Source organism: Amblyomma maculatum, chromosome 2, assembly GCF_055883805.1.
Source record: "Amblyomma maculatum isolate TAMU_Amacu chromosome 2, ASM5588380v1, whole genome shotgun sequence".
NCBI lineage: Eukaryota > Metazoa > Arthropoda > Arachnida > Ixodida > Ixodidae > Amblyomma > Amblyomma maculatum.
In genome coordinates this window covers 75,653,181-75,679,851 of record NC_139345.1, presented here as the reverse complement: position 1 = coordinate 75,679,851, position 26,671 = coordinate 75,653,181, and the positions used below count along the sequence as shown (strand labels likewise).

The window sequence follows — 26,671 nt, the reverse complement described above, 5'->3', positions numbered from 1 at the left end:
TGTCAGTTCGATATCACAGCATTATTATGTATGACTACTTTGCTGTCGCATGTCATTTGTAAGTTATTTAGAGTTGTTATATGATAAAGTAGGATGATGACGAGTGCGTTCCAGCTCAGCATTCACTTGAGCACGAGCCCATTTGCCCCAACGAAATCAGGCGTTCAAATATGTCTTGTCGGCAGGGCCAGATTCTTATTTCGTACTCGCAACAGAGAAACACGGCTTGTGACGGCACGAATGCGCTGCTATCTGTCGCATAAACAGAATAGTGGCCATAGCTAGGATGCTGTCTTGTGGACGCACAATAAACACTGCAATATAGATCAATCATTGTCGAAAGGAGGGAATAATAGTCTGCGTCCATAAGCACAGCGAAGCAGTCGACATTGCATTCAATGCCAGGTATGTCGATCGAGACACGCGCGTACAGGTCTGGCAACACAGCTCGCCCGTGGCTCAAACCTCGGGACCCCGCGGCTCACCGACCAATGGGGTTCCGCTTCACCGCCGTGGCGTCACGTCCCCATGGCGACGTCTAGCGTTGATGCCGGCCGCCACCATATCGATCGGCCGTCCTTCGGGGGGCGCTCTCGCAACGAAGCCTGTGTGTTCCTGACAATTGGCACCGAAATTGCGCAGATTTATTTTTTTGTTCACTTCTCCCGGCCGACGGTGGCTCGCTCTCGTCGGGAACCCTAAAATTCAGCTCCGCCCGGACAGCAGCGGATGACCGTGCCCATCATGTAAGCGACGTCCCAGAGATCCCACGCCCTGCAAACCGGTGAACACGACTCTCGCTCCGGCCCTGCAACGCCGTCGGGGAGCTGAAAAAAGCCTCATTGGAATCGCCTCGTAGTCCTCACACAGCGGAATCGGGGCATCGGTGGCGATGAAGCTCCGTGTCTCCCAGCACAGCTTTCATCATGACGACAGCCCCCAGATCAAGGCGGTCGACGAATGTGAGTGCCTTTGGCATCATTCACGCAAGCTTATAGCGAGCAATTTCGGTCGTTCCGCACTCTCGTCCGGCGCTCTCGGGGAAGCTGTGAGTCACGCAGCATTGCATTCAATATGGAGGCTCTCCGGTGGTATCCCCGATAGCTGACTCGCCCACGCGCAGCGTCTGGTCGGTGTGTACGGTCGCACGGCGTCTACGGTAGGCATCAGCTTTGGAAGTTTGCTTTATTTCCAGGTTCCTACATGGACTGTTGTTTGTTGCGGGACTCCGAGTTATGCATTTGATTTAAGGGGCCTGCTGAGAAGGAGAAACTCCGGAATCTCGTAGTGCTATCGGAGGCCATGATTTTTTGGTGTTGTTTCGCGGAAAATTGACAGCACGCGCCACTCCTGCTTTTACGGTGACCTAAATGCACCAAATTTTGTATGCTTTTGTACTTTACATAGTTACTGACTTTGTGTCAGTTATATGTAATTACGTAAAAACAGTCGACCTGATGTTTGCGACACATCTCGCCACGAGTGTTGAAGGCAGAAGTGCAGCACGGGCGCAGAAAGACCAAACTGTCAAGCTTAGATTATCATTGCGCTGCTTTTGTTAATTGTGACATAAGGAAAATATACCACGTACGACGAGAAACTTTGTTTATCCGAGTTCCCATCGCGTTAAACCTCTTTCCAGTTTTTTAGGGATGAGGACGGCGCTTGTCGTGGTTCAGGCACGCGAATAGGTATGTCGACACTTACACAATCCATCAGACTGGATTAATAATTTTTTTTTCCCGTTTCCTCTGCATTCCGCGGTAGTTTCTATAGACTTCTTAATTGTTTCTTCAGCCTTATGCTTCGTTCAGCAGCGACGCAAAAAATCTATCTGGGATGCTCTTCAGGACCTAAAGAGAACTTACGCCATTGAAACCTGACAGCATGTTTTTTTTCTTATATTTTGGGCTCCGCACGACGCGACGGTGTTTCTATGAGACAAAGGACTCTGAAGCAAATTGTATGTTTCAATTATTTACGGTGTTTTTCTTTTTTTTTTTCGGTGCTTTTGTGTTCAGTGTTCTGGTTCTTAGAAATTCCTTACCGTATTTCAACTCAAAGCACGGAGTGGATGCCTACGCTGAAGTTCACTGCGAGCAAGATTCACAATGGGACCGATGTCAAAGTGGCAACGTTTGCGCTATCATTGTTGACAGTCTTCCGCCGTAGAACGGAACGAAGTGTAAAGAATAAGCCGCCGCCTGCCCTCCATATTCATCAACCGCAAAACACCACTTTGGCGCACCTCTTTCTCTTTTGAAACTCAGAAATACTTGGACAAGGTGTTGTTAAGAATTGATAGAGGGCCAAAAAGCCTCTTCGTAAGCGTAATGAAACATCCTTAGGAGCCTTCTTTTATTGGTAAACACCTGCCTTCAACCTGCCTTGGCTGCAGAGACAAGTAAGATTACAACATACGCTGACATGGTAATGTGCACTAAATAAACATACTGTTATAAAGTTCAGTTTAAAATAAAGTACAGCTGCAAGGTAAGGGCACTCGGAGTCGGCACAATGCCGCCAAAATTATGGTACTACCGTATTTCCATGTGCATTACCCGCATCGAGACGTTTTGTAATGCGATCTGGAAATGGGATTCAGGTTATGTGTATAATTAAGGGGAGAGTCAGCTTCACGGCAATACGCACCATCCTTTAACTACAGCGAACGAAATTTATTTCATTACGCCAGCGGATCATTCATGCTTGGAGGTTATTCTCAACGAATGTGCTGTTCAAAAGCTCCAAGTGGTCTCTTATGCGCAGCAACCTTGACGGACAAGAAGACGTCAAAATCTGGGTAGCTAAGAAAGACTACAGTGGCAGAGATCACTGGATGCTATCGCAGATTGAGCATTGTAATGGTTTCCTAAAAATCAAATTTTGCTGACGAGCATCTGAGCACTTGCACAATTATAATTGTACATAGCCATACTTTCTGCAGGCAATAGAAGCATACTAATAAATTTCCCACTGTGAGGGTTCAATTGTAGAAGTGTGGGTAATATGCAGTGGCTGGTAGTACGCGTGGATATACGGTATATAGCTACAAGGTGACCAGGCGCAACCTTGAATCGGAATGAGTCGGCAACCAATCGATGGGGACGGTTTTCCGCGGGGCAGAGAAACGGCGACTATCCGTGCACGGCCCGGCTATCGCACGCACGCACGCGCGCACGGACTCACACGGGCCTTGTGTCGCTCTCCGGGCTGTGTCTGCAATCTCAGTGGCACGCTTCGTATTCCCTTGTACGCTCACGACGTGCCGCTGGGAATTGAGATTGGACGCTATTCGGTTTCGCTCGGCGTGTGCGCCGACATAAAGGGTAGAACAAAAAATTAACCCCCTCTTTCCCAGCATAAAGGGGGAAAAAGGAGCGAGCACAGGAACGGGGTCCAGACATTGTTTCGGCAGAATCGCGTGCTTTGCTTTTCTTTTTTGTCCACACAAACAGACAAAACACGGCAACAAAGCTGTAGGGTTCAGGAGTAATGCGGACAAGAAAAGATTAAAAGGGCCATGAAACTCGCACTGGCGTGGCATTTTTCTCTACCTCTTTTCGTGTGTCCGAGGAGAATGACAAAATCAGTAGATCTTCTTTCGTGCGAGGGGTAATGATCAAAAGGGTTTTGTAGCAGGATGACATTTACTTTTTTTCTTTTTTTATTCCTACCTATTCTTTCTGATCCGGAGAGAAAGGGGGAATCAAGTGGGGCTTCTCTATCTGCACTCATCAAAAAGCATTTTGACCACTGGCGAAAGCGCTTGTGTCGTTCGTGTTGCCCGAAAGCAGGATTCGACCAGTTCGGTTGCCACATGCTGGCAGAGCCAGTATAACAAGTGAGAGTGTACGTATAGCGGTAAAAATATGATCAAAATAATGCACATGAACATGAAGAGCTGTGCTCACATAAATTCTCCGCAAGGTCAGAAAGATGAAAGTGCTCGTCAAATGGCCAAAGGAGCAAGCGCATAGAAATTTGTGTGATTTGATCAAAGCGTCCCCTGGAATTTTTAGCTCAACTCGTGCATATTCTGCATGCATGGGTAGGCAGCGTCTTATGAACACGCAGTTAAACGATTATTTTATACAAAATAATATCGAGGAATGTAGGGTGCAAAAAAACAGCAACAAAAATAATTATTTGAGCAAACTTAACCAGAGCTCTTCTGCGATCTCTCCTGACTACAGTCATATATTACGGCAGCGGCAACTATGATGGCCACTTTTTTTTTTTTTTTTTTTTTTTTGCCAACGTTAAGCTTGCCATGGCTGAAAATGTGTTTATTTTCAGCCATATTATATCATTATGCATTTTTATGGTTACTGTGTGGTTAGCATCATCTGTTCTTGTTATTTTTTCGCTGCATTATATGGTTATTCTGGCATTGTGCACATTTTTGTAATAACGACTGATTCATTTTTTTGCTATCTTATTTTTTCTTTAGTATTATTACTATATATATTTTTTGTATTTTTACCAACGAGTGGATTCCCCACTCAAATTGTTTGCAATCTTGGGCAACTTGCTTTATTCGAAGAGGTCCCCTTTGCGGTATTCTACTTCTGGACCGCGTCTTGTAACTTTTTATTCAATATGTTTTTTTTTACGCATATTAACAAATAAACTTGAACTTAACCCATATGCGCTTAGTGCATCTCATATATCGAAAAATGAACAGCTCATCTATAGCGTTCAAAATTCTCGTTGATCGAAGGGAGAAAATACTTTAAAACCTTAGAGGAATTAAGAGGTAGTCAAGCGGTTTCCTCTGCATTGCTCTCAAATAGATAGGCCTGTCCATTTGAGAACCGTTCTTGATGTTTTTATTTGAAAGCTTTATGTATTGCGACAGGAGTGCTTGTTGCAAAAAAGAAAGAGAAGAAAAAGGGAAGCAAGTTTGAAGTGCACTCAACTGGGCGCAGGAAATTGCTATCATCATCGCTGTTTTTTTTTTTTTTTTTGTCGTTTAACGGCTGTCAGGGCTGTCACTTTCTTGCGGACCCATACGCCACTCAACCTCTTGCATGCACATGAATATCCGATCCTAATTGACACGTGAGATATTTTTGGCTACTTTCAAAGCCTTCTCGACAATTTTATTTATTATTTTTCACCAAGGGCTGTAAATTGGCAGCACCCCCTTACCGCTGTTGCTTAATGCCGTGACATGCGTCACAGTACAGGCTACGAAATACTGATGCTTGCAAAAGATTTAGCCATCTTATTTGGAAAGAACAATAAATCTTTTATTAGGTTCCCATTTTGTGACCACCGGGAGTAAAAAAAGAAATGGCGTATAGGTATTGCTGCATCTCTGCAGTTTCGTAACGAACGACTAGAAATCTCTGACGGCCTAAAATATTAATGTGCACATGCTTGCTGGCGTTCGGAAATTCAGAACCGCACCGCAGAGCATGTGCCGAGATCGGCACGAGTTCCGCTTGCGCAATTGTTCTTCACGGAGAAGACAAATTGCAACTTTGAAAATGTTCTATATAGGGCGGATTAAACTAAACAGAAGCCGGGGCGAATCAGCGTGTGACGTCATTTGAGAGGAGGGGTTGCGCAGTACGAGCGCGCCGGTTCGGCGGCGGTTTTGTCCGACTGGTCTTCTGACGTTGTAGCGCCGTGACTCAGCTCCATCTATTTGCAGTATATGTGGAGAGATAATGAATGCGAAAGGCTATATAAAAATACCAATGAGCTGGATCGTCTTTTCTGCGGCTCGAAGTGTGACAGTAAAAGCTAGATCTTGTCCAGATTTATTGCCGCCCATTGGTGTCTACAGAGTAGTGTCGCTCCCAGTTTGTTTGCAACTCTGTCTCTGTAATAAGAGAGCCGCGAAAACAAAAGACAAACAGCAAATCATGGTTGCGGTTATTGCAGGCAACGGCACGCCCCTCACAATAGACGATAGTTTGTGTCTGCGGTCGGTCGTTCTATATCCGAGATAGTTGCCCTGTAATAGACTGACGAGGAGGAGTCAGTGAAGTAGGCAAGAGAAACTGCAAAGGGAAAAGGGAAAGGAGGCAGGAGGCAAAGCAGTCGACGACAATGTGCACAAGAAGCGTGGGCCTCCAGCGATAGTAGTTCAGGCTTATTATCTTTGAAAAGTACAATGGTTATCAGGATACGTGTTAACAAAAGGACTCTTTCAGTTGAAAATTGTAGTGTGACCTATTAAGAAAAAAAATTAAATGTGCCGATTAAACTTGGCTTTACGAGAAATAATTAACCGAAACCGCATTAATAATTATAATACATTAAGGTACCAGCAACTAAACCATTTTATGACATCGTTGAAAAAAAGGAAATAATGCGAGAGGGGAAACGGCGAGTCAGACATAGTCACTATCCACTGACTGATTGTAAATCACTGGTTACCTGTTCGGTGAGTGGTACATGCACTGTCCAAGTCCGTTTCCTCTTGATATTTTTACGTCTCGTCAGATAGCTTTGTTTCGTTAACCCGCGCCATTCTTTAACAATGCTGTAAATGGATACTGAGGACAGATTGAAGTTGTGCGGTATCAATAGGTCACCGCTCTGAGAACAAAAACGTTCTTTAACTGAAAGCGTGACTTTAATAATCTGTAAACATGGCCAAAGTAGGTTTGGCGTGGGTTACAAGGTTTAATGCGCCAAAGCGACTCAGTGTATTCCATGAAGAGAGCCGTAGAGTAGCTAGGGCTGGGCAAATTGCGGCGACCTGCGAGCACCCAAATCATACGGTACTCGGGAGCCATTGCTTTCCGCTTCCATTATAAGCGGCCGCTGCGGAAGGTGTTCGATTCTGCGTCCTTGGGTTCAGACGTCGATCGTCCTAACAACTGAGACAGCGCGGTTGTTCAGGAATGGCCAAAATATACGAAATAAAGATACCGCGCTTACTTCGCAATTTAAAAAGGGTATGACGCGATAGCTGTAATGACTCCCGTTCTTTTTTTTTTCTTTTTCTTTTTATGATAGGCATTTTTTTTTTGTCGTACAAGCTCGTGCACATATTCATAGAGTGCCATTGAAACAATTTTTGCTTAAATCAAAATAGGATTAAGTTGTCCTGAACATCTCTTTAAAACGTGACCTTTATCATTTTTAAAATCTCTCATTGAAGCGTTGATTTCGTTCTTTCTTTTATTGTTTTTTTGGTGCGCTACAGGAAAATAGGCAGACACTGCTTGGACCTATAGCCAGCGGCTAGTAAAGGGCTCAATGGAAAACGTACACAGGTTGCAGGCACCCAATCGTCAAAGTTAGAGACATCAGAAGAAGGAACTTTACAACAAACGTGAAGAAAGTTAGTTATCGCTTATACATTCGTAAAACTACCAATGAAGAGAAGAAAATATAAACTAAAACCTCACAAATCAAACAAAAGTGCGTAGAACTTATATAAGAATTAAAGCAACGAAAGATGAATGCATAATGTCACCACACTATAACAATACATAATGTCACATGCCGCAGAGAAATAACGCATCAGATAAAATACAGGTATATGTAGGGGTTATATGGGTAATACCAGGCGAACAATGTAAAGTTACAGTAGGCAAGTGCAAGTTTGAACTCAAAGTGTTTAATTCATTTTAAGGTAGTATTCTTTTATTGCAGTGGAAAAATTCTTGGTAAGCTTTACGTCATAGGGTAGAGAATTCCAGATTTTTACGCCCGTAAACTGCAGCATACGCTCGCCATAAACGTTTCTTTTTATGGGTAAATTAAACTTTCCGTAAGTGTGGCTTCGAGTTGCACGTGACGGGATGTTAAATATAGATATATCAAAGGGGAGGTTGTTACTTACTATTTTGTGAATACATTCAGCAGTGTTTTTCTGACGAAGCAGGTCAAAAGGCAGCACGCGTAGTTTAATAAATAGTGGTTTGCTGGGTCTAGAGTAGTCGGAAAACGAGATTATTCTAAGTGCTCGCTTTTGTGAACGTCTAATGGGTTCTAGGTAAGTATTATATGTCCAACCCCACGACTCAATGCAATATGACAGGTGAGTATGTACTAATGTGAAGTAAAGGACTCTCAGAATATTGACATCAAAATATTGGCGAATTTGATGCAGAGCATAGCAACCCGATGCAATCTTCGTGCAAATCGAGTCAATCGAGTCGTCCAGTCAACGAGGAGGCAACCGAAACTGTTATTACTCGTAATCTTAAAAATCTTTTTCGACAGTGCAGGCAGGTGTACATATGCAACCTTTACATTGGCTCAAGAGCTCATGGCGGCAGACACACGCGCCTAAATAAATCAGGAATCGGTAACAGTAACCTATCTAAATATGTACCATGACGCTTAATTGGGTAGGTGCTAGATGCAAAGTAATCAAATGCGGTTAACAGTAAACAACCTTCATTTGACAAGAAAGGCATGAAAGGCGCACGAAACAGGATAAGTTGCGTTTATAATGATAATAATAAAAAAAAATTAAAACTTGAGCACTAGAACTCAAGAATGTAAGTGATGATGACGCTAGTTCTCATGAACGGTTTATGTTTAGTCTTAGACGATAAGATCAAAGCATAAACCCAGAGTTCATTACGAATATATATGCTTTCAAGGTGAACTCTGGGTGCCGTTATAAAGGAAACCAATCCCGCTCGTGCTTCGTTTTAAGACGTGATTTGTCACGAGTGGTGATAGTTGGATTTTAACGTGGTAAACATGCGGGCCAGTTGGTGCGAATAGAACGTATTAGAACAATCAAGCAGATGGGATCACAAGAATAAGGAGTGCACGAGACGGCGCCCCGTGATCCTGCCTTCTTGCTGGTACTAATATATATATGCGATAGCTGGATATTTGATATCACTGAGTGACGTACCTATGCAGCAACCCTACTAAACGCGAGGACATTCTGCGCATTGGTGGAGTCTATATCAGGTGGCTTTCAGTAACGGACACTTTAAGGGCCTGATTGCCTCTCCGTTTTCTGTCGTGAGGAAAATCGTTGAGGTCAGAATTTGACCGGAAATAAATTCTCGTATTTTCGCGCGCCTAACGTGAGAAGTTCATCTGTGCAGATATTTTTTTTTTTCATAGCATTTCAAAGGGGCATATGTGAGGTATCGAGCTCTGCATGTGGCGATAAGATTAGAGCGGGGCGTCTAATCCTCAAGGTCGTCGTCATTGGTAACAATAAATCCTCTATCGCTGCATTCTGTGGGTTCCGGCAAACAAACGTTCTAGTTAATGTAATGTACTTCTTTTTGTGCCCCACCCTTTGCAGTTGCGCTTTTTTATTTTCAACGGCGGAGAGAAACCGAGACACGCGCAGCCACGCGTCGACGCGTCGGCAGTACCTGTTTCTCTTTTTAAACGTCATCTGACACGTGATACAACGTGGTTTCACTGGCCGACAAACCCACACTGCATAAACGCCGTTGCCATGCCATTGGCACGCAGGCTAGGGCTAGGAGTCAAAAACATTAATCTCTGTACGGGAGTTCATTATTCCTAGAACACCACCCACCTTTCGGACGGCTAATAACCGAAGAACAACCCCATCGGGGCACCCTTCTTCCAGTAGCTGCCTTTTCCAATAGATCAAAATTTCCTGGTAGATATAAATGCACAGTGATTGCCTCTAACGTAAAAGTCAAGAATATTTCATCCACGCAGCTGTGGGGAAGCAAGATGTCGGATCACTAGGAGAGAGTTAGAGAGGAAGGAACTGCCGATAACACGCAGGAGGCAGCATACGTTTTCTACGGTCGGAATGTTCGGAAAGGTGGTATCAGAAACGCAGGGGGCTAGAACATAATGACGTGTGGAAAGGAACACTGAAGACAGGACGAAGAAAGAATAATGAGGGCGAAAAAGGAAGCCCTCCATCCAATGGCCTCGACCGATTGGCATGGCGTCACAGTTAATTTCCTTGCGTGACCTCGCAGGTGTCTGGTAGGTCTCTGTCAAATGTCATTAACCGTGGCATTACGACAATATGTCCATTCCATCAGCTGGAGGGCTTCCTCCGATTGTTGTACATCGCTTTCTACGTTTTTACGTCGGAGAGTGATAGAGAAGACAAGCCGAGCAGGGGACTGTACAGCAAGGTGAGATCATGAAATTAAAAGCGCGCGGGTTAAGGTGGCCCCACCTGGCGCTGAATTCGAATCACTGAAGATAAATAGGTGGGGCTTTTACTGGGTGCAGTCACCTTGCAAGCCGAGGATGACGCTGATAAGGATCCTTGCTGCCAGGTTTGTGCAGTCAATGTGCCATTCAAAAGGCTCCGCTTGCCGATGGTTTAGTGGTGATACATATGTGAATGTGCTGTAGGAGAAGGGGGTAGATAGAAACTCCGCATTGTTGGTGTGCACTCTAGCTTTTCCACACCCATGCCTTGTGTCGTCGTCTGCAGCGAGTCCCGCCCTGGTGGGCATCGGTGTGGGCAGCGTGGTGCTGGTGGTGGCCCTGGCTGCCGTCTCGTGCGCCTGCTATCGGCGCCGAGGCGTGTCGCCGCCCAAGGGTCCTTCCCAGCGCCGACACCCGGACAAAAACCTGCCGCTGAAGAAGTCATCAGCCGTGAGATCACCCAGCAGCGGGCCCGCGGGGCCCATCCTCAAGAAGTCGCCTTCGCCTACAGGAGGAAGCAAGTCGCCACTAGGAGGACACCGGTCGCCGTCTAGCCATGGTGAGCACATACATTTAGAGGCGCTTAAAGAAGGTTGAAAATTATAGGTAAGGCTGCAAAAGGAATAAAAATGCTTTAAAGGGGTGCTTCAGGGTTGGTTACTAGCCTTGGCGTGAAACTAAGGGTGTATACGGTTGGGACCACGATATCTTGATATCCAAGACCCCCGGCTGACAAAGAGACAATTTATCTACGCTGATAATGGAAACGCCTCGCTGTCTATAATATTATGTTTCCCCATTTCGCACTCTCTGGATACTTTCGCGTCCAAGCCTTATTCGATTACTTTGTGAACAGGCGTTTGATGGGGCAGCTCGGGAAAGGTAATGCTGCTACGGTGGGTCTGCTCAAATATGCCCGGCGCAGAGAGCTAGTATAGTTCGACATTTTTTTCTAGACTCCCGTAACGTTTGCACATATCCAAGTGCGTGGTCTAAAAGATATTTCTTTAATCTCAGGCAGGAAAACCAGGAATGAGTGAGAATAGAAGCAGACCCAGAAAACGTGCAGTTATCACACAGCTTAATGTCTAATGCATGCCATCGTAGCAATGGAATTCGTTGTTATATGCCTCTATGTCAGCAGCCTGTGTTTTCATTGATGGGGTTGTCGGATGGGGATGTCGCTTACATGCTCCCGTGTGCAGCTCCTGTCATAGTGAACGAGCCTAATGACACCGCTGTTCCCGCCTGCGCATCAATGTTGATCGGGGCTGCTGCGGTAGAAGAACGGCGATGAACGACAGGTCACTAACGACAGGAGGAGTCTCGTGCAAGTCGTACGTGTCACGAGTACATAGGCCACGGTTCTGAAACCGAGCTTCACCGACTCACGCGCGTTCCCGACGAATTTCTAGGGCATGTTTTTCTCACAAGCTTGTTATTCACAGCTATGGATGCACCCGAGCGCAATTTGTCCACGAACTCGCAGTGCTTCGGACGCAGGCTCAATCATATGACAGAACTATACGTCTTCTCTGGCTTTGTGTCTTTTTGCCTGTCTGGTACACCGTATCAGCTCACTTCGGTATATGCTAGTGGCGTTTATCGCTGCTTGTTTTGCGCTACATATCTGTGTTTCAGAGACATCGGAAATAAACCAGGATTCATGCGAATATGCATGCACGATCAGATAAGTGATGCCATCGGTTTATTTAGTGTGCCGTCGACGTGTGTACGTCCGGGCACAAACATTATTGACCGATGAGGGCCATGGGCGAAAAAGTGACGCGTTGACAAACAACGTGCGATGTTCTGCACCGCAGGTGGTCTGACTCCTCCGACGGAGACGGCCCGGTCGATATGCGAGTCGGCGACCAAGGAAGTACGCGCCTCAGTGCCCGCCGCGGCAGCGGGCTCTACGACTGGCACGACTTCGGCGGTGGTCGCCTCCACGGCCAAGGCTCACAGCGGTGATGGGGACAAGAAGGACCTCAGCCCGCCGGCGGTCGAGGACGTCGCTGACGCCAAGGAGAAAGAGGTGCGCCACACTAGCTCCGCCTTACTCTTCATATGCTGTCCGTTCATTGTCTATAGGCATTCTGTACACGATCTATTGAGACTAGAATGGGAGGCTCGAAAAAAAAAAAACGAGAAATTTGAAGAAAAAAAAAGTTCTTTGTCTTTTTTTTTTTCTAGCTTTTTCCTCGAGGCCAGTGCCGTAGTCAGAAAATTTGTTCGGGAGGAGTTTCAGAAGAACAGTGCTGGAGGAAGGGGGGGGGGGGGGGGGCTACTTTCCCGCTCAAATAAAAAAATATATAAATGTATTTCATTTAATTCAGGGAATATTGCGGGTATACATTGCCGAGGAAGGAGAAGTCGGTACAATAAGTTCAATACGGCAAATAGAATGCATCATATGATAGTATAAATTTGCAAAATAAAGATACAAAAATGCACAGTTCAGCAAGTACAAAATGGCGAGTTTGTCAATATTTCATTTCATTAGGATGTTGTGCCTTGACACAAAAAAATTGAACTAGTGCATGTTTCTGCAAATACAGGTGATACGGTAGGTTTCAAGATTAATGGGATTATTGTCAAGGTGGAAAAAACATCAGTGAAGAAAGGCTAGTCTGACCAACTTCCTCTTTTCGTCCAAACCTCGTTGGAATGGTGACAAGTTGAGATAGACCGAATGGGAGCCACAAGGGAGATAGGGTGCTAGCAGCCGAAAATAATAGGGGGGGGGGGGGGGGTAAATGCTTTAGAGTGAACGAGAATCAGTTCCAAGTTTGAGGCAATATTTATGTAACGGCAGAGCAAACTTTCATGAGTGAAATAAGGAGGCCGCCGCCACCCTGTATGCCCCAAAAAAAGAAGGCATCCGAGCAACCTGCAAGCACCTCGAACACTTTGGGGAGCACGCTACCTATTCACAAAGACCGACCATCTAGAGAAAGACCTCAAAACATTGTTTACCAACTTTCCTGCGTCGACAGCAACACTGGTAAAACAAACCTAACCATTGGAAAGCATTCGGCAGCATAAGAATGATGTAAGGAACTTGTTAAGAGAACGCAACACCATAGCCGAACATTTGTCTATAGGCCTCAAAAACTCCGACCCCAAAATAAACTTCAAGAAAAATTCACCCTGGAGACCGAGACCGATTATCAAAAACGACGTCTTCTTGAGTCGACAAGAGGCAATCTTCTCACTAAGAAAAATGAAAAGGCGCCGGACAGCACCGCTGTACCTGCTTCTGCCAGAACCCTGACCAAACATAGCCTTTAAGCCACCCGCCAACCTCCCTTTAACTTCTTTCAATACCCTCTTCCTCTCCTCACACTCTCCTCTATTCGCCCCTCCTCGCCTTTGTTTTTTTTTTCGTTTACTTATAGCTGCACGCAACAATCCCTGCGTCACCCCTAAAAGGGTCGAGCCGGCTCCGAAGCGTTAGGTTTCTCGTAATTCAAGTGATGGTTGGAGAATTTTTTTTTTTTTTTAAGTTCCACTTAGACAGCTTCGCTGGACGCAAGCGCGGAAGACCAGTGCAGAGGGCTGTAACAATTAACCGGTTGCAGCAAGTGGACCGACCACGAACGAGAAAACAGAAGAAAAAAAAAACATGAAGGAAGTAACGTCGTATGCAGGAGAGTGGAGAGCTGGGCCAGTTCGTACATATTCGTAGAGATTAAGCCAGCGGAAGGACACAAACACAGAGCTAATTGCCCTGTATATACATATCTGTGTTTGCGTCCTTCCGCTGGTTGTAATCGCCATGTCGTATGCAGGGAATGAAGGCGATGAGAGATGGACAAGTTAGCGCCGCTGCTATCATTTTTCGGTGCTGCTCATCGAACTAGTCTTTCAGCCCTAGGTTAGAACGAATGAACACCAACTTCTTCACTCATGTCCCTGGAGCCCATTCTTGTTCTAAGTGCATTCATTACCGAGCTTTAAATCAGGTCCTCTCACACTGGTAAGATGAAAGAGCTTTGATCGGGGCGCCACCATTTACATACGCTGTTACCAGACCAGCAAAAGCTAACGGTCTGAACCATAAAGTCTCATTTATATCGCTTTATAACCACAGGAAAGCGCCGCAACATTTGCAAGAGCAGAAAAAAGATAGAAAAAAGAAGACTGCTGCTTCAATGCCTCTCTGCATCTTGATTAATATAAATAATTGGTAGTTTTCGAATTTTTATTATTTCACGAGAAACCTGTTTTCCTTTTTTTTTCAGTTTTCAAAATTTTCGAAAATTTTACATCCCTATTTTTATTAGACATGCGAGATGCCCGATACGTAATAATTTCTTTCGTTTTTTTTTTCTTTAATACTGTTCATTCAAAATTTCCAGAACTATCTAAGAATGCAACCGCATATAGTTCGTATCAGTATTAATTTAAAATATAATCTTTGTCGAATTATCCCGTTTAGCGCCGCCGATGAAAGAAGACGTGCATGCCTGAACTCTTGAATTGCAGCGGCAATTTTTTCTTCTGATGCAGCTCACGGCACAAATGACACTCTCATTGTTTCACGAAGCATATTTTATCCACGAAGCGTAACGATGTAAATAATGGTCCCTTAATAGCAGCATTACCTGAGACGAGACACGAAAGAATATAGGACACACACTTACCTACAGCATAGTGTGCGTTCTCTCTCCTTGCGTGTCTCGTCTCTGGTCGCTCTATATTTAAAAAGCCATGCATTTAAGCTCAGTCGTCCTGTCTGGCGTTATTCAGAAGTTCAGATGAAAAATATACTTCGCATGCCAAGGCAGAGTTTAAGGAAGTTGGAGCTGTACAGTCCAGATAAATTTGACAACCGTTTTCACGTGCCCGAGCTCACGCCAGCTTGAAAACAAAAGAAGCGATTGCCAAATTTGCGTGGACTGTACAGCCCCGGCCTCCTTACAGCCCTGGCTTGGCACCATCCGAGTTTCGTATCTGCGTTTCGCGGATTCAGATTTCAGAACTAAGATAGCTTAATTCGTGCTGTGAGGACATAGCTGCACCAGAAGGGGAAATGCTGCCACAAAGAAGGCACGCAAACCCTCGTTCACCGGCTGCTCCAAAGTTAGTTGAAGGTGTGTATATTGGTGCGGTAGATATGTGGTTGTATTCTTTGTTAATTGCATTAATTTTGATAGACAGTGTTCGAGATAAAAAGAAAGGAGGAGCATTACTTTTCGGACATATCTCATGCTTCTGAAAAATCTCTCTTCAATAAACTAGTCGACTGAACAAGCAACAACAATAAAAAAAAAGCCTCACTGAAAAACTCGTAGACTCAATCGTAGTCACAAAACGCCTTTTCCTTTCTATCTCTTGGAAAGAATCGTCCAAAACAGCCAGCCCACGCACTTTTAGTTGGCTTATTATTGTACAAGTATGTCAGGTCACACACAAGCCTGCTTTGGAAGACATAGCCATGAATCTAGTGATTAATTCACAGGCCCACTCACTTATTCAAGAATCGGCTACTCATTCTTCAGTCACGGGTACATTTTGTTCGCTTCCTTTTTACTCTGGCAGCCCTGTGAATTAAGTTCTTAAATAATATTATATGTGGCGGCATTATAGTCCGTCTGTTAGACACCGGCAAAGAAAAAAAAGGAACTATGCATATCTGCAGAATAAAAGAAAATGCAGCGCAGCCGGTTATGCTTTGCATTCCTACGTATTCATAGGAAGCTCCTATTGCTCACAACAGCGTTTCAATAAAAAGCACGCTTTATTGAAGCGTGTTTTCCTTTTGGTCTGTTCAGTTCTCTTTTATGAGTGGACATAATGTTGTTGGTTCTTTGGTTTCTTTATGAAATGAGGCTCGGCCTCACAGGGGCTGATTTATGGACAGCCTACCCACTGTATTTCTTGACCTCTCTTTGTCAAAAAAAAAAAAAAAAAGAAGAAGAAGAATAGATAGGGTTATTGTGCTTTTCCTTTGGAAAATTTCTCGCTAGCAAAGAGTGGGTGGCTCAAGACCTGTTCGCCCTCATTTGTGGGCTGCATTCGCTGTCAGAACCGGAAGGTTTCCCCTTTCAGCTTCCCATGTTGTCAAGGTCGCCTGTTGTAAGGCGTCTAAGAAAGGCAGCTTCAGTTTTATCGCATTCGTTAAGGCCTCCAGGCTGCTCTTATTACTAGGACTGCTATTCAGTGACTTTGTCTGGTTCAAGCTACGTCCCACGTTGAGTTATCTTGCTATGTCGTAAAACTACCTCGTTTTCCTGGAGGGATTAGATAAGGGCTGCGGGGAGGGAAGGAAGGCATGGAACAGATGTCGATTTAACTTACCTTGTTTTCCTCAGGATAAATGGAGATACTGATCTATGTGTGTGTGTGTGTGTGTGTGTGTGTGTGTGTGTGTGTGTGTGTGTGTGTGTGTGTGTGTGTGTGTGTGTGTGTGTGTGTGTGTGTGTGTGTGTGTGTGTGTGCGTGTGTGTGTGTGTGTGTGTGTGTGTGTGTGTGTGTGTGTGTGTGTGTGTGTGTGTGTGTGTGTGTGTGTGTGTGTTGGGGGGAAGCCACATGACATTACTCGGACCCACTACTTTTACGGGACTCGCGCCCACGACCTTTACGTGACTCGAACCCACGACCTTCATGAGACTAGAACACTACCTTTACGGCATTTGAATCCAAGACTCCAACCCACCATGTTTACGGGAATCGACAGGTGGGCCAGGTCGCTTGAGAAGGGACCGTGTCAAAAGGAAACATGCAACTTGGCCGCGATGCAGAGAGTGCACACGCTGTTGCGACTGCGCATGTGCAGATCATGTTCATTTTTGATTGAGAACAATATTGGTGTAGGAATCACATCGATTCGACTCGCGATCCGTTGTGTGTACTCGGCTCGGCGTGGTGGCTGATGCTTTGGAGAGAATGCCGGCTGCGGAATGGACGGTTATGCAACGAGCGCCGCTATCTTACATCGGCACAGTCGGCGTCGATTTGAGAGATATCGCTTTAGTGCTTTAAATTTTTTTTTCTGAAGTGACGATCTCTCGTTTTTCGAAGAAAAAAAAAAGTACGAGGGACTTTAGCGACTAAAGTAGTGAAAGGCGAAAGCCTGAGCGCCGCATTCTGATAGGTAACTGGCACTGGTTAGTAATTAATGTATAAATAACCACTAATTAGTTAAATAAATTACCACTAATTCCTTGATAAATGAGTTGCTTAATCAGTCATCAATTTATAATAATTAGTTATTAATCATTGATTCACATGTGGCTATATAAGGCACGCATTCGATTAGTAATTAATGTATAATCAATCAACAATTAGTTAAATAAATTATTACTAATTAGCTGATAAATGAATTACTTAATTAGTCATCAATTGAAAATAATTAATTAGTTATTGATCATTGACATTGGCTACATAAGGCACGCATTCATTCATACGTGGTGGTGCTCTGTGATTGGTTGAGACCTCTATGACGTCGTCCCGGCTCGGCCAATCAGAACGCTGCAAAAGCGGGACACATTTTGTCCACGACAGCATAAGCCTTAACAAATTTGTGGTTATGAAGGGTACCTGCAGGTACAAAGGAGCCAGCTAGTCTCACGTATTTTGAAAGAAGGCAGGTGGGAAGTGCGGCCCAGCACATGAATACTCGATCGGTCTGGGCCCCAAAGATACAGAAAGCTAAGCGCCAGCTTAGTAAAACCTAGCGAGCGATCCTCTTCCACCTCTTTACTGGACGGCACATCTCAACTAGAAAATCGTCACTATCATAAATGTAACATATTCCCCGCTTCTAGGTTGCATAACAACTTTTCTAGTGCTGTTTTTTATACGTCGAACTGTGTCGCGATTCCTTTCGTGTTCGATATATGCGGGTTCGAATCCCGACTCAGACAATACATTAAACGACTGGAAAACCGTTATTCCAGTCGCTTCCTGTCCGAGTCTCTCGTTTCGCCAGTAGTTTTGAACCCCGTGAAACACGGTAACTCGAACCACCTTTGCAGGCTGAAGTGTTCGAAACTATTTTGCCCCAGAAGGAGCGCAGCGGGGTTTGCGGAGCCTCTTCCAAGCGCACACCCCTGTGAGAGCCGGGCGCCAGGCCGGGGGACGCTTGTACCCATTTTTACCGGTGGTTGTCCGGCGGCGGGTTTCGAACGAACCACCTCCCGCAGCCGAGACGGACGCCCAACTAGAGCGACTGAGCACTTTCCAGTTCATTAGAGCACAGGCGCATCTGCTTTTTTCGGCGGCGTCGTGAATTATCCCTTCGCTGTCGTCTTCTTGTGCGTTCAGACCTTCTGTCCGTCTTTTCATATAGCTGCAAACCTTTGTACTGTCCGCTGCCGCTCAAAGCTGCTGCACATGACTTTATCATCTGTTACATAAGAGGCGACGAACTTATCTCGAACGATCCGATCCGCGCTCAAGTGCTTCCACGCATTGTTTGAGATTGTTGTAGTTGCTTTTGGCGCCTAATTTCCAAGTTCAATTGCAGTTTTAAATTTAGCGCGGGTGAGAGCGGCGGACATTATGTTCTTCGAGACAGCCCAGAGTGTTTCCTGCTATCAAGTAGTGCTTGAGATTCCGTCGGGCTGCACATATCTTCGTGGACGCAAGTCAACCCAGTAAAGAGTTTCTTTCATTGTGGTAGCACTTGCAGCTCTCACAGATTTCGCCGATGGATACTGCTACTCTTGGCTTGAGAAGTGAAACGCCTTATAACAACGAGCTGGTTTCGAACGCTCGGCGGAGTGAGCAGATAAGCTTCACAGGACACTGCATTAGACCACTACTCCGTCGTCGCTTTTTTATGTGTGAGATTATAAGCAAAAAAAAAGAAGATCACGAACATACCCGTACCTTAAATAACCGAACTGCACAATACAACTTCTCCATAGCTCCACGCCTCATCAATATCCCTATTTCTATCACAAATGCATGCACATTCATCGAGATAGGGAAAGCAGCCAGGAAGTTTGTCAAGCGCAGCATATATACTCCTCATACCAAATCATGTTCTCATAACATTGGCTTCGGTGATCGCGATGTTTTCGTATGACTGCCGATTGCACGGCTTTTCCAGAGACTAAACAGTCCCATCAACACAAAGATATATCGCAAAGCACAGCACGCTTTCTCTCAACTGACAAATATCTAATAGTGTATGGTATCAATTCAGCAGGTTGTTTTTAACGCTATCATCGTAGCCGAGATCTTGCGTGCTTAAATGCCGCTCTCCTGTGCTGTGTATTTGCATATCGTCCTCTTCATCATCCTCTATCCGTGCGTAATGCAGTCAGACCACACCGCTGTCGAATTAACCTCTTAAAGAACTACAAGCGGCACAAAAAAAAAAAAAATACAGCACGCTACCACTAAGGCCGCTTTTACTGATCATTGTCTGAACCCTGTATGACCTTGCAAATCGAGCCTCGAACCGAAACCGACCTGCGATAGCGAATCTAATTAACATTGGGCCTAAACACGCAAAATCATCCGTCATTTTTTTTTCTTATTGCATTTAAGTGCCTTCCTCTGTGAGTATTGAAGCTGTCACTATGAGACAGTATCCTTCCCTGTCGATTGTAAAGCAGGGCTGGAGAAGGAATAAACTAGATCATGCCTAGAACAGTCCAAGATATGAGGCTCAAGCTGCCAGGAGTATCGGGCGAGGGGCTCATTTTGTTTAGTGCATCAGGACCTGACTCGATTCTTATTTGAAATAGGATTTGACCACAGGTTTCCTGGGCGGGGCAATTTCGTTCTAGCTTTCAAAGAAAACATGCATGCATGTGCTTTCCTTTACAACGTAATTTCACTTGGCTTCAGTTCATATCAAAAGAAAAAAAAAGATGATGTTCCGTAACATGCTTGAGAAGTGTAAAATTGCTCGACTCTGAGCAACAACAAAAACAAAATAAAATGAAGCTGGTCGCACGTTTCTTGTGTATTCCTAACACAGAAAATGACGCTTGTCCTACGCCGGTTTTTCACTGATCTGAAATTTTCAGTACACTCAGTTTCTTTGCACCTTTAATGTGAACGTCAGGGACTCCGGAATAGAGTGGGCAAAAAAAGAAAAAGTGTTTAGTGCTTAAGATTAGCGAGAAAGCCTCGGCGAGTACGAAAACCTCGTTCCAACGAAGCATCCGTGCATGATGACCGCAGGTGACGGAGGAGAAGCCCACCCAGCTGGGCCAGCTTCACTTCCGCCTGCGCTACAACTCGGAGAAGCACGCGCTGCTGGTGACCATCGTGCGCTGCACGGACCTGCCGGCCAGGGACCCCAACACGGGCTCCTCCGATCCCTACGTCAAGCTGCAGCTCCTGCCTGAAAAGCAGCACAAGGTAAATACACCGCCCCCCCCTCCCTCCCCCTTCAATCCCGTTCCTCTTTAACACTTGCCCTACCGGTGGAAAAAAAAATGGCGTCATTTTGTGAGTTTATGTTATTTATTTTTGGTCCAATAACTATGGGGTTGAAAATTAATGGAACTGATGCTTGGGCTAGTTGGTATGACATTCTGAAGATAAACAGCGCTACTTAGACAAGGGCGGAAGGAAGACACACAAGGACAAGCGCATGTCCGTGTGTGTCTTCCTTCCGTCCTCGTCTAAATCGCGCTGTTCTTCAAAATGAAAGTTAATGGAATATCTTGCAAAAATGAGTGAGTGCAGCGGAGCCACCTGAATATACTTTTTACAAAATGATCTTTGTTAAAGTGTTTCATGGCCTAGTTTCAAATGTTATTTTTTAAAAATCAAGCTTTTTAGATAAAATATAAGCAAAGCATGCAAATATATGCGTGTTTAGAAATTAAAAAAAAAAGCAATAAAGAAACTTCGGAGTTTACACAGTGTCTGCCTATTCAATATGAAATATCTCTCTCGCCGCGGTGTCTCAGTAATAAGGCGCTCAAATGCTGAGCCTGAGGCCATGTAATCAAATCCCGGACGCGGCGGCCGCTTATCGGAAGGGGAGGGGTGGTCGAAAAGCTAGGTGCCCAGGGGCTGTGCGATGTCGCTGAATGTTAAAACACTCCAGAAAATTTCCGGAGCCCTCCACTACGGCATCCTCCACAGCCTGAGTCGCTTTTTGACGCTAAACCCTATAAACTAAACCAAGTTAAATATATCTGAAAGAGAAAATAAATACAAACTCTAGGTCATACAGAGTTAAGAGAGGTGTCACATGAGTACCGGCTAAAATAAACTATCGGTTTGAGACTTGTAGTTGGTAGCGTCACTGGGTGAAGCAGTCGGGAGGAGGAGGAGGAGGAGGAGGAGGAGGAGGAGGAGGAGGAGGAGGAGGAGGAGGAGGAGGAGGAGGAAAGCTTTATTCAAGGCCAACACCAAGGCCAAATTAAAAAAAAAGAGCACTTGATCCGCTAATACCCTTTAGTCGTCTGCCGAGCCCGAGTGATGCTAAGTGCTACAGGAAGGAGGGGAAAGGTAAGATAAATAATGAGATTTGATGGCAGTGTTACAAGAGTACAGAATGTGCGCTGTTTCTTTCTTGATATCTGAACAGTTGAGGCTGTGAGCTGTAGCAAGTTAGATGGAGTTACAGCACACGGGGTATCAAGTCGTACCCGAAAGGACGGGGAAAACCCTGCAGGATGAGACAAACAACATCATTATAACATCAATGTCTCTTTCAAAATCTACCAAGTCGAGCGAAACGAGCACAAATTACTAACCGAAGCTCAGCCACCGTTGTTGTGAACTCATTCTATCTTTTTCGCCTTCTTAATCAGATAATCAGGCATCATCTTTGGAGTCGCTGCTTCCTAATACTCGACAAAGATCAACCATTGATGCCGTTGAGTCAAGAGATTGGCCGTGATTCATGTTGCTTGCCGTTCTCGGGGGGTGACCATTCGAAACTTCCATGCTCCACTATCTTCACATGAGATTTATAAATCGTTGCTACACGCAATAACAACAACAAAAAAATACAAACTCAAGGTAAAACTAAGCTGCAGATCACTAGGTGTACTTTGCCATCTCCGGTGTTACTATTGGGAGCCTGATCAATGTGCAAGCTGTGAAATGCGCGATTGGAATGCGCTTGGGGTATTTTGTGATATGCGCTCGAGGAATACCATACATCGTGGTTTATGGCCAGACTACTCGTGTAAAGCTTGCAGCGGAAACGTTTGAATTGGTATTCGAAGCTATCTTTAGCGGGCTAGCTATGGTCTCTGGGAATGTTACGAAATGTGTGAATGTGACTCGCAGGTGAAGACGCGAGTGCTTCGGCGCACGCTGAGCCCCGTGTACGACGAGGACTTCACCTTCTACGGCATCAACCCGAACCAGCTGCAGGCCACCACGCTTCACTTCGTGGTGCTTAGCTTCGACCGGTACTCGCGCGACGACGTCATCGGCGAGGTGGTCTGCTCCATGGCGGGACTCGACACCGATCACCTGGACAAGACGCTCGCCCTGAGCCGAGACATTGCGCCGCGACACTTCAAGGCGAGTCCCGGTTTAAGTCAGGGAGCGGTACCTCGTTAAACGCTGTTTGGTGTTGTATGCCGCACTGAATGCCAATCTATTCGTGATCTGCTGTAGGGGAGAGGCTCGATGAGCATACTTTAACAAGACGAGTTCCTGGTCGAAACATCAGCTGAGAAAGTTTCGTTTTTCACCATGCTGAAACACACACACACACACACACACACACACACACACACACACACACACACACACACACACACACACACACACACACACACACACACACACACACACACACACACACACACACACACACACACACACACACACACACACACACACACACACACACACACACACACACACACACACACACACACACACACACACACACACACACACACACACACACACACACACACACACACACACACACACACACACACACACACACACACACACACACACACACACACACACACACACACACACACACACACACACACACACACACACACACACACACACACACACACACACACACACACACACACACACACACACACACACACACACACACACACACACACACACACACACACACACACACACACACACACACACGCACGCACGCACGCACGCACGCACGCACGCACGCACGCACGCACGCACGCACGCACGCACGCACGCACGCACGCACGCACGCACGCACGCACGCACGCACGCACGCACGCACGCACACACACACACACACACACACACACACACACACACACACACACACACACACACGCATATATATATATATATATATATATATATATATTACACACGCTTGGGTGCGCTCAGAGAAGAGCGGTATCGAGGTGAGGTCCCATCATGACAATTTTTTGTCTTCAATGAAATTTTTACATTTGGTGGTCAAATGTCTCGACACAAAAGAATGAACCTTAATTTTGCACGATACGGCGTAGTTTTCGCGGAAAAAAAAAACGTATACCGTAGAAGTGAAAAACGCCGTTTTTTGTAATTTCAAAAAGTTGATAGTTTGGAGACTTGCTGCTTTCACACTAAGACCTTGTCATCTGTTACTTTTTTATCACTAAATCTATGCAGCTTTTACTTTTACAGAAATTATTAAAATCCTGTTTTGGTTTTGCAGTTAAGTTGATTTAGTAAAAAAATCGCAAACTTTACTTCTGGAACGACACGCTGCAAAAAAGTTAATTTTCAATCTTGCATACTGGCATGATGCCTTAAGTTGTTTGCACTAAACCTTTCTCTTTTTATTATGCTGGTTGCGTTCTTAATTTCAGACAAACGTTAGAGCTCTAGAGTGCTAGGTGTGTTCCCGACAAGGCATCAAAATCACCCGAAATTTCCAAATTAAAATAAAAAAAGGCAAATTTGATTCCAGTCTAAAAAAAACCACTTTGGACTTTAATAAAATCTCTCTCAAGAATCTGTAGTACCTCATAAATATTACGGACTAGAAAAGTGTTGCATTATATTGTTTAAAGTTATAAATTAATTTAAAACCCTGCGCTTGTCCTAAACATTGTCAATATTCAGCCCTACATTCTGGCACGACTCAATAAAGTGTTCCCATTGAAACTTTTTGTATATATTATCCAGACGTTGTTCATTATTACTGGAAATACTTTAGGCTCCAGAGTTGTCCGTTCTTTCACCGTATTATCTTTAAATCAGGCAGGATTCGAAAATATAAAGAATGAGTAAATTTGGTTCAAATTTAAAAAGATACCCCGATTTTGATATTTATTGAAATCAACTAAAACATTTATAAGTAATTTATAAATATTAGGCACTATAATGTATTGCATTACACAAACTAAAAATATAAAAATAAATATAAAACTCATTTTTTTATTCCATAGAAGTGATCAGGGCTTCCCCTTAGAGAAGGCGTCAAGGGTAGGCTGTCACTAAGAATACTGAAAGTTGTCACCTGAATATAAATTTTGCTTCCAGCAGGAGGTTTGTTTTGTCGATGGTTAAGTACAACAGCAGCCTTCTAGACGGAGACAGCAGCGGGATGGGTGCAACTGTATGCTTTTCAGGTTGTGAATATGAAAGACTGAAGATCTGCGGACACGCAGACTGACATGCAGTCGTTGTCATCACACAGCGAATTGACATGTGTGCAGCGCTAAAAATGCACGAAATATGAAGAAAAGTTTGGAAAGATGCGGATCATACTGGAAATATTTTTATGTCATTTCATCGCATCTGCTTTGTTTAGAATTTGTTGAAAAGGTCCAGCGAATCGCTGTCTCTCTACCGCTTTGGTCATTCCATGTTGAGCTTGCGTTTTACGTGTTGCTGTGAGGTAATTCAAGCGTCTTGTTATAGGAGGTCTATAGTATAAAGTGATTACTGAAGTGCACGTGGACTGCAGTGGCCGAATGAATTCCATAGTGAGATAGTCGTCCCCATGAACAGAAGACATGCGATTAAGCGCAAGTATAGGAAAAGCGACTGACCTGTACCTTCCCCACCCCTTTGGCGGTATAGTGGCGCAAAACTTACCTAGCAGTCCTTCACAAGATTGTTTGCCGACATTTGGCGCAATGGTAACAAGGTTTCATTAAAAATCTCCAGATGCTCCGTGCGACCTTGTCAGTGTGGAGTCAGTATTCGGCAGGACGTACCACATTTCGGTGAAAGCTGTAAGAGGTTTCGTTTTTTTTTTCTTGGCCTAGCCTCATGGTCGTGCCACTGCGATTCGTGGGCCGTCACAGCGCACGTGCAGTACATAACTATTGGCAATAACGTTGCCGCACGTGCATCTCTCCGCAGATTCGTTCTCAGGGTCGCGGTGAGCTTCTGGTATCGCTCTGCCACCAGCCGGCGGCCAACCGACTCACCGTGGTGGTCCTGAAGGCACGAAACCTGCCCAAAGTGGACATCACCGGACTGTGCGGTAAGCGCAATCTTACCGTGATGAGACCGCTGCGCCCCATGCGGACGCTGTTGCAGAACGCCGACTCGAGAAGTAGATCGATTTCCATGCTATAAGGCTATATATATGCGTGTAGGCGTCTTGTATCTATAATACTGAACATCAGGCATACTCAGGAGCTGCACCTAACAAAGATAGAAAAAGCACTGCTCGTGTGTGCTTCTCACGTACACTTCTGTGCACCGTGCTAAGGTAAATTTTCAGGCATGCTAGTTTCCTTTTATGCTTAGCTGTTAAGAAGGTTTGCATCATCTGGACTATGCCAATTAGCCCCCTTTCGTATGATTTAAACGGTATGTTGTTCAGTCACATGCGAAACGTCGAATACAACGCACGAAACTTGGCAGGTATGCATCGCTTTCTACTCTGATGCTTCTTGTTATTTCAGAGATAAAAAGAAAAAGATAACTGCCAACTGAAACTTGATTTTACAGCAAAAAGAAAGGGGGGAAGGGGGAGCATAAGGTGTCTCTCACACTGTTAACATCGCAGTATAATATCCTTGGGGGAGCACAGAGCCACCCTTAATTCACGACCTTTCGTCACGCAACCGTGTCACGTCGAATCGCGCATCACGAACCAATTACCGCGATCTTAACTGCACTTTCACGCTTTGCTTCGTCAGACGAAGAAAGACCGCTACATGCCCGCGCTCGTGGGCGTCTAATCGTAGACGTGTGAGTAGCCGTGACCTTTCGTTGTACTCCGACAAGCCCGAGTTCTGCGTTGTTTCGCAGACCCGTACGTGAAGATATACCTGCTGTACAACGAGCAGCGCATCGCCAAGAAGAAGACGCACATCAAGAAGCGCACCGTGAATCCGGTGTTCAACGAGTCGTTCGTGTTTGAGGTGCCGTACAACGAAGGCTTGGACAACCTGAGCCTCGAGTTCCTGGTGCTTGACTGGGACCGGGTCACCAAGAACGAGGTGGTGGGACGCCTGCAGCTGGGGCCGCGCGGATCGCCCGCCGCACAGCAGCACTGGCGCGAGGTGCGCAACTCGCCGCGGCGCCAGATAGCCGAGTGGCACAAGCTGAGGGAGTAGCCGCAACAGGACTGCCCTCTCCACGCTCGGCCTACTCGGCACCGGTGAGTGAGCGCGGGTTGTCGCTCCTCCAATTCCTTGACCCCGTATGTAAGGACCTTGGA

General features: G+C 45.3%; 1 protein-coding gene across 1 annotated transcript; it reads left to right on the top strand.

The window, feature by feature from the left end:
* Positions 1 to 892: 892 nt before the first annotated feature.
* Syt4 (Synaptotagmin 4) lies at positions 893 to 26,671 on the top strand. The gene is made up of 7 exons (XM_084594534.1): positions 893 to 962; positions 10,382 to 10,654; positions 11,919 to 12,133; positions 20,245 to 20,424; positions 22,318 to 22,557; positions 25,360 to 25,483; positions 26,260 to 26,671. The coding sequence occupies exons 1-7, from the start codon at positions 893 to 895 to the stop codon at positions 26,565 to 26,567; spliced, it is 1,410 nt and encodes a 469-aa protein (XP_084450660.1). The 3' UTR covers positions 26,568 to 26,671.

Excerpts from the sequence above, each read along its gene's own strand:
- Syt4 (XM_084594534.1), top strand. The coding sequence starts at position 893 with ATGAAGCTCCGTGTCTCCCAGCACAGCTTTCATCATGACGACAGCCCC. Across the intron at positions 20,425-22,317 it reads TGCCTGAAAAGCAGCACAAG|GTGAAGACGCGAGTGCTTCG; the intron begins GTAAATACACCG and ends TGTGACTCGCAG. Across the intron at positions 25,484-26,259 it reads GGACATCACCGGACTGTGCG|ACCCGTACGTGAAGATATAC; the intron begins GTAAGCGCAATC and ends GTTGTTTCGCAG.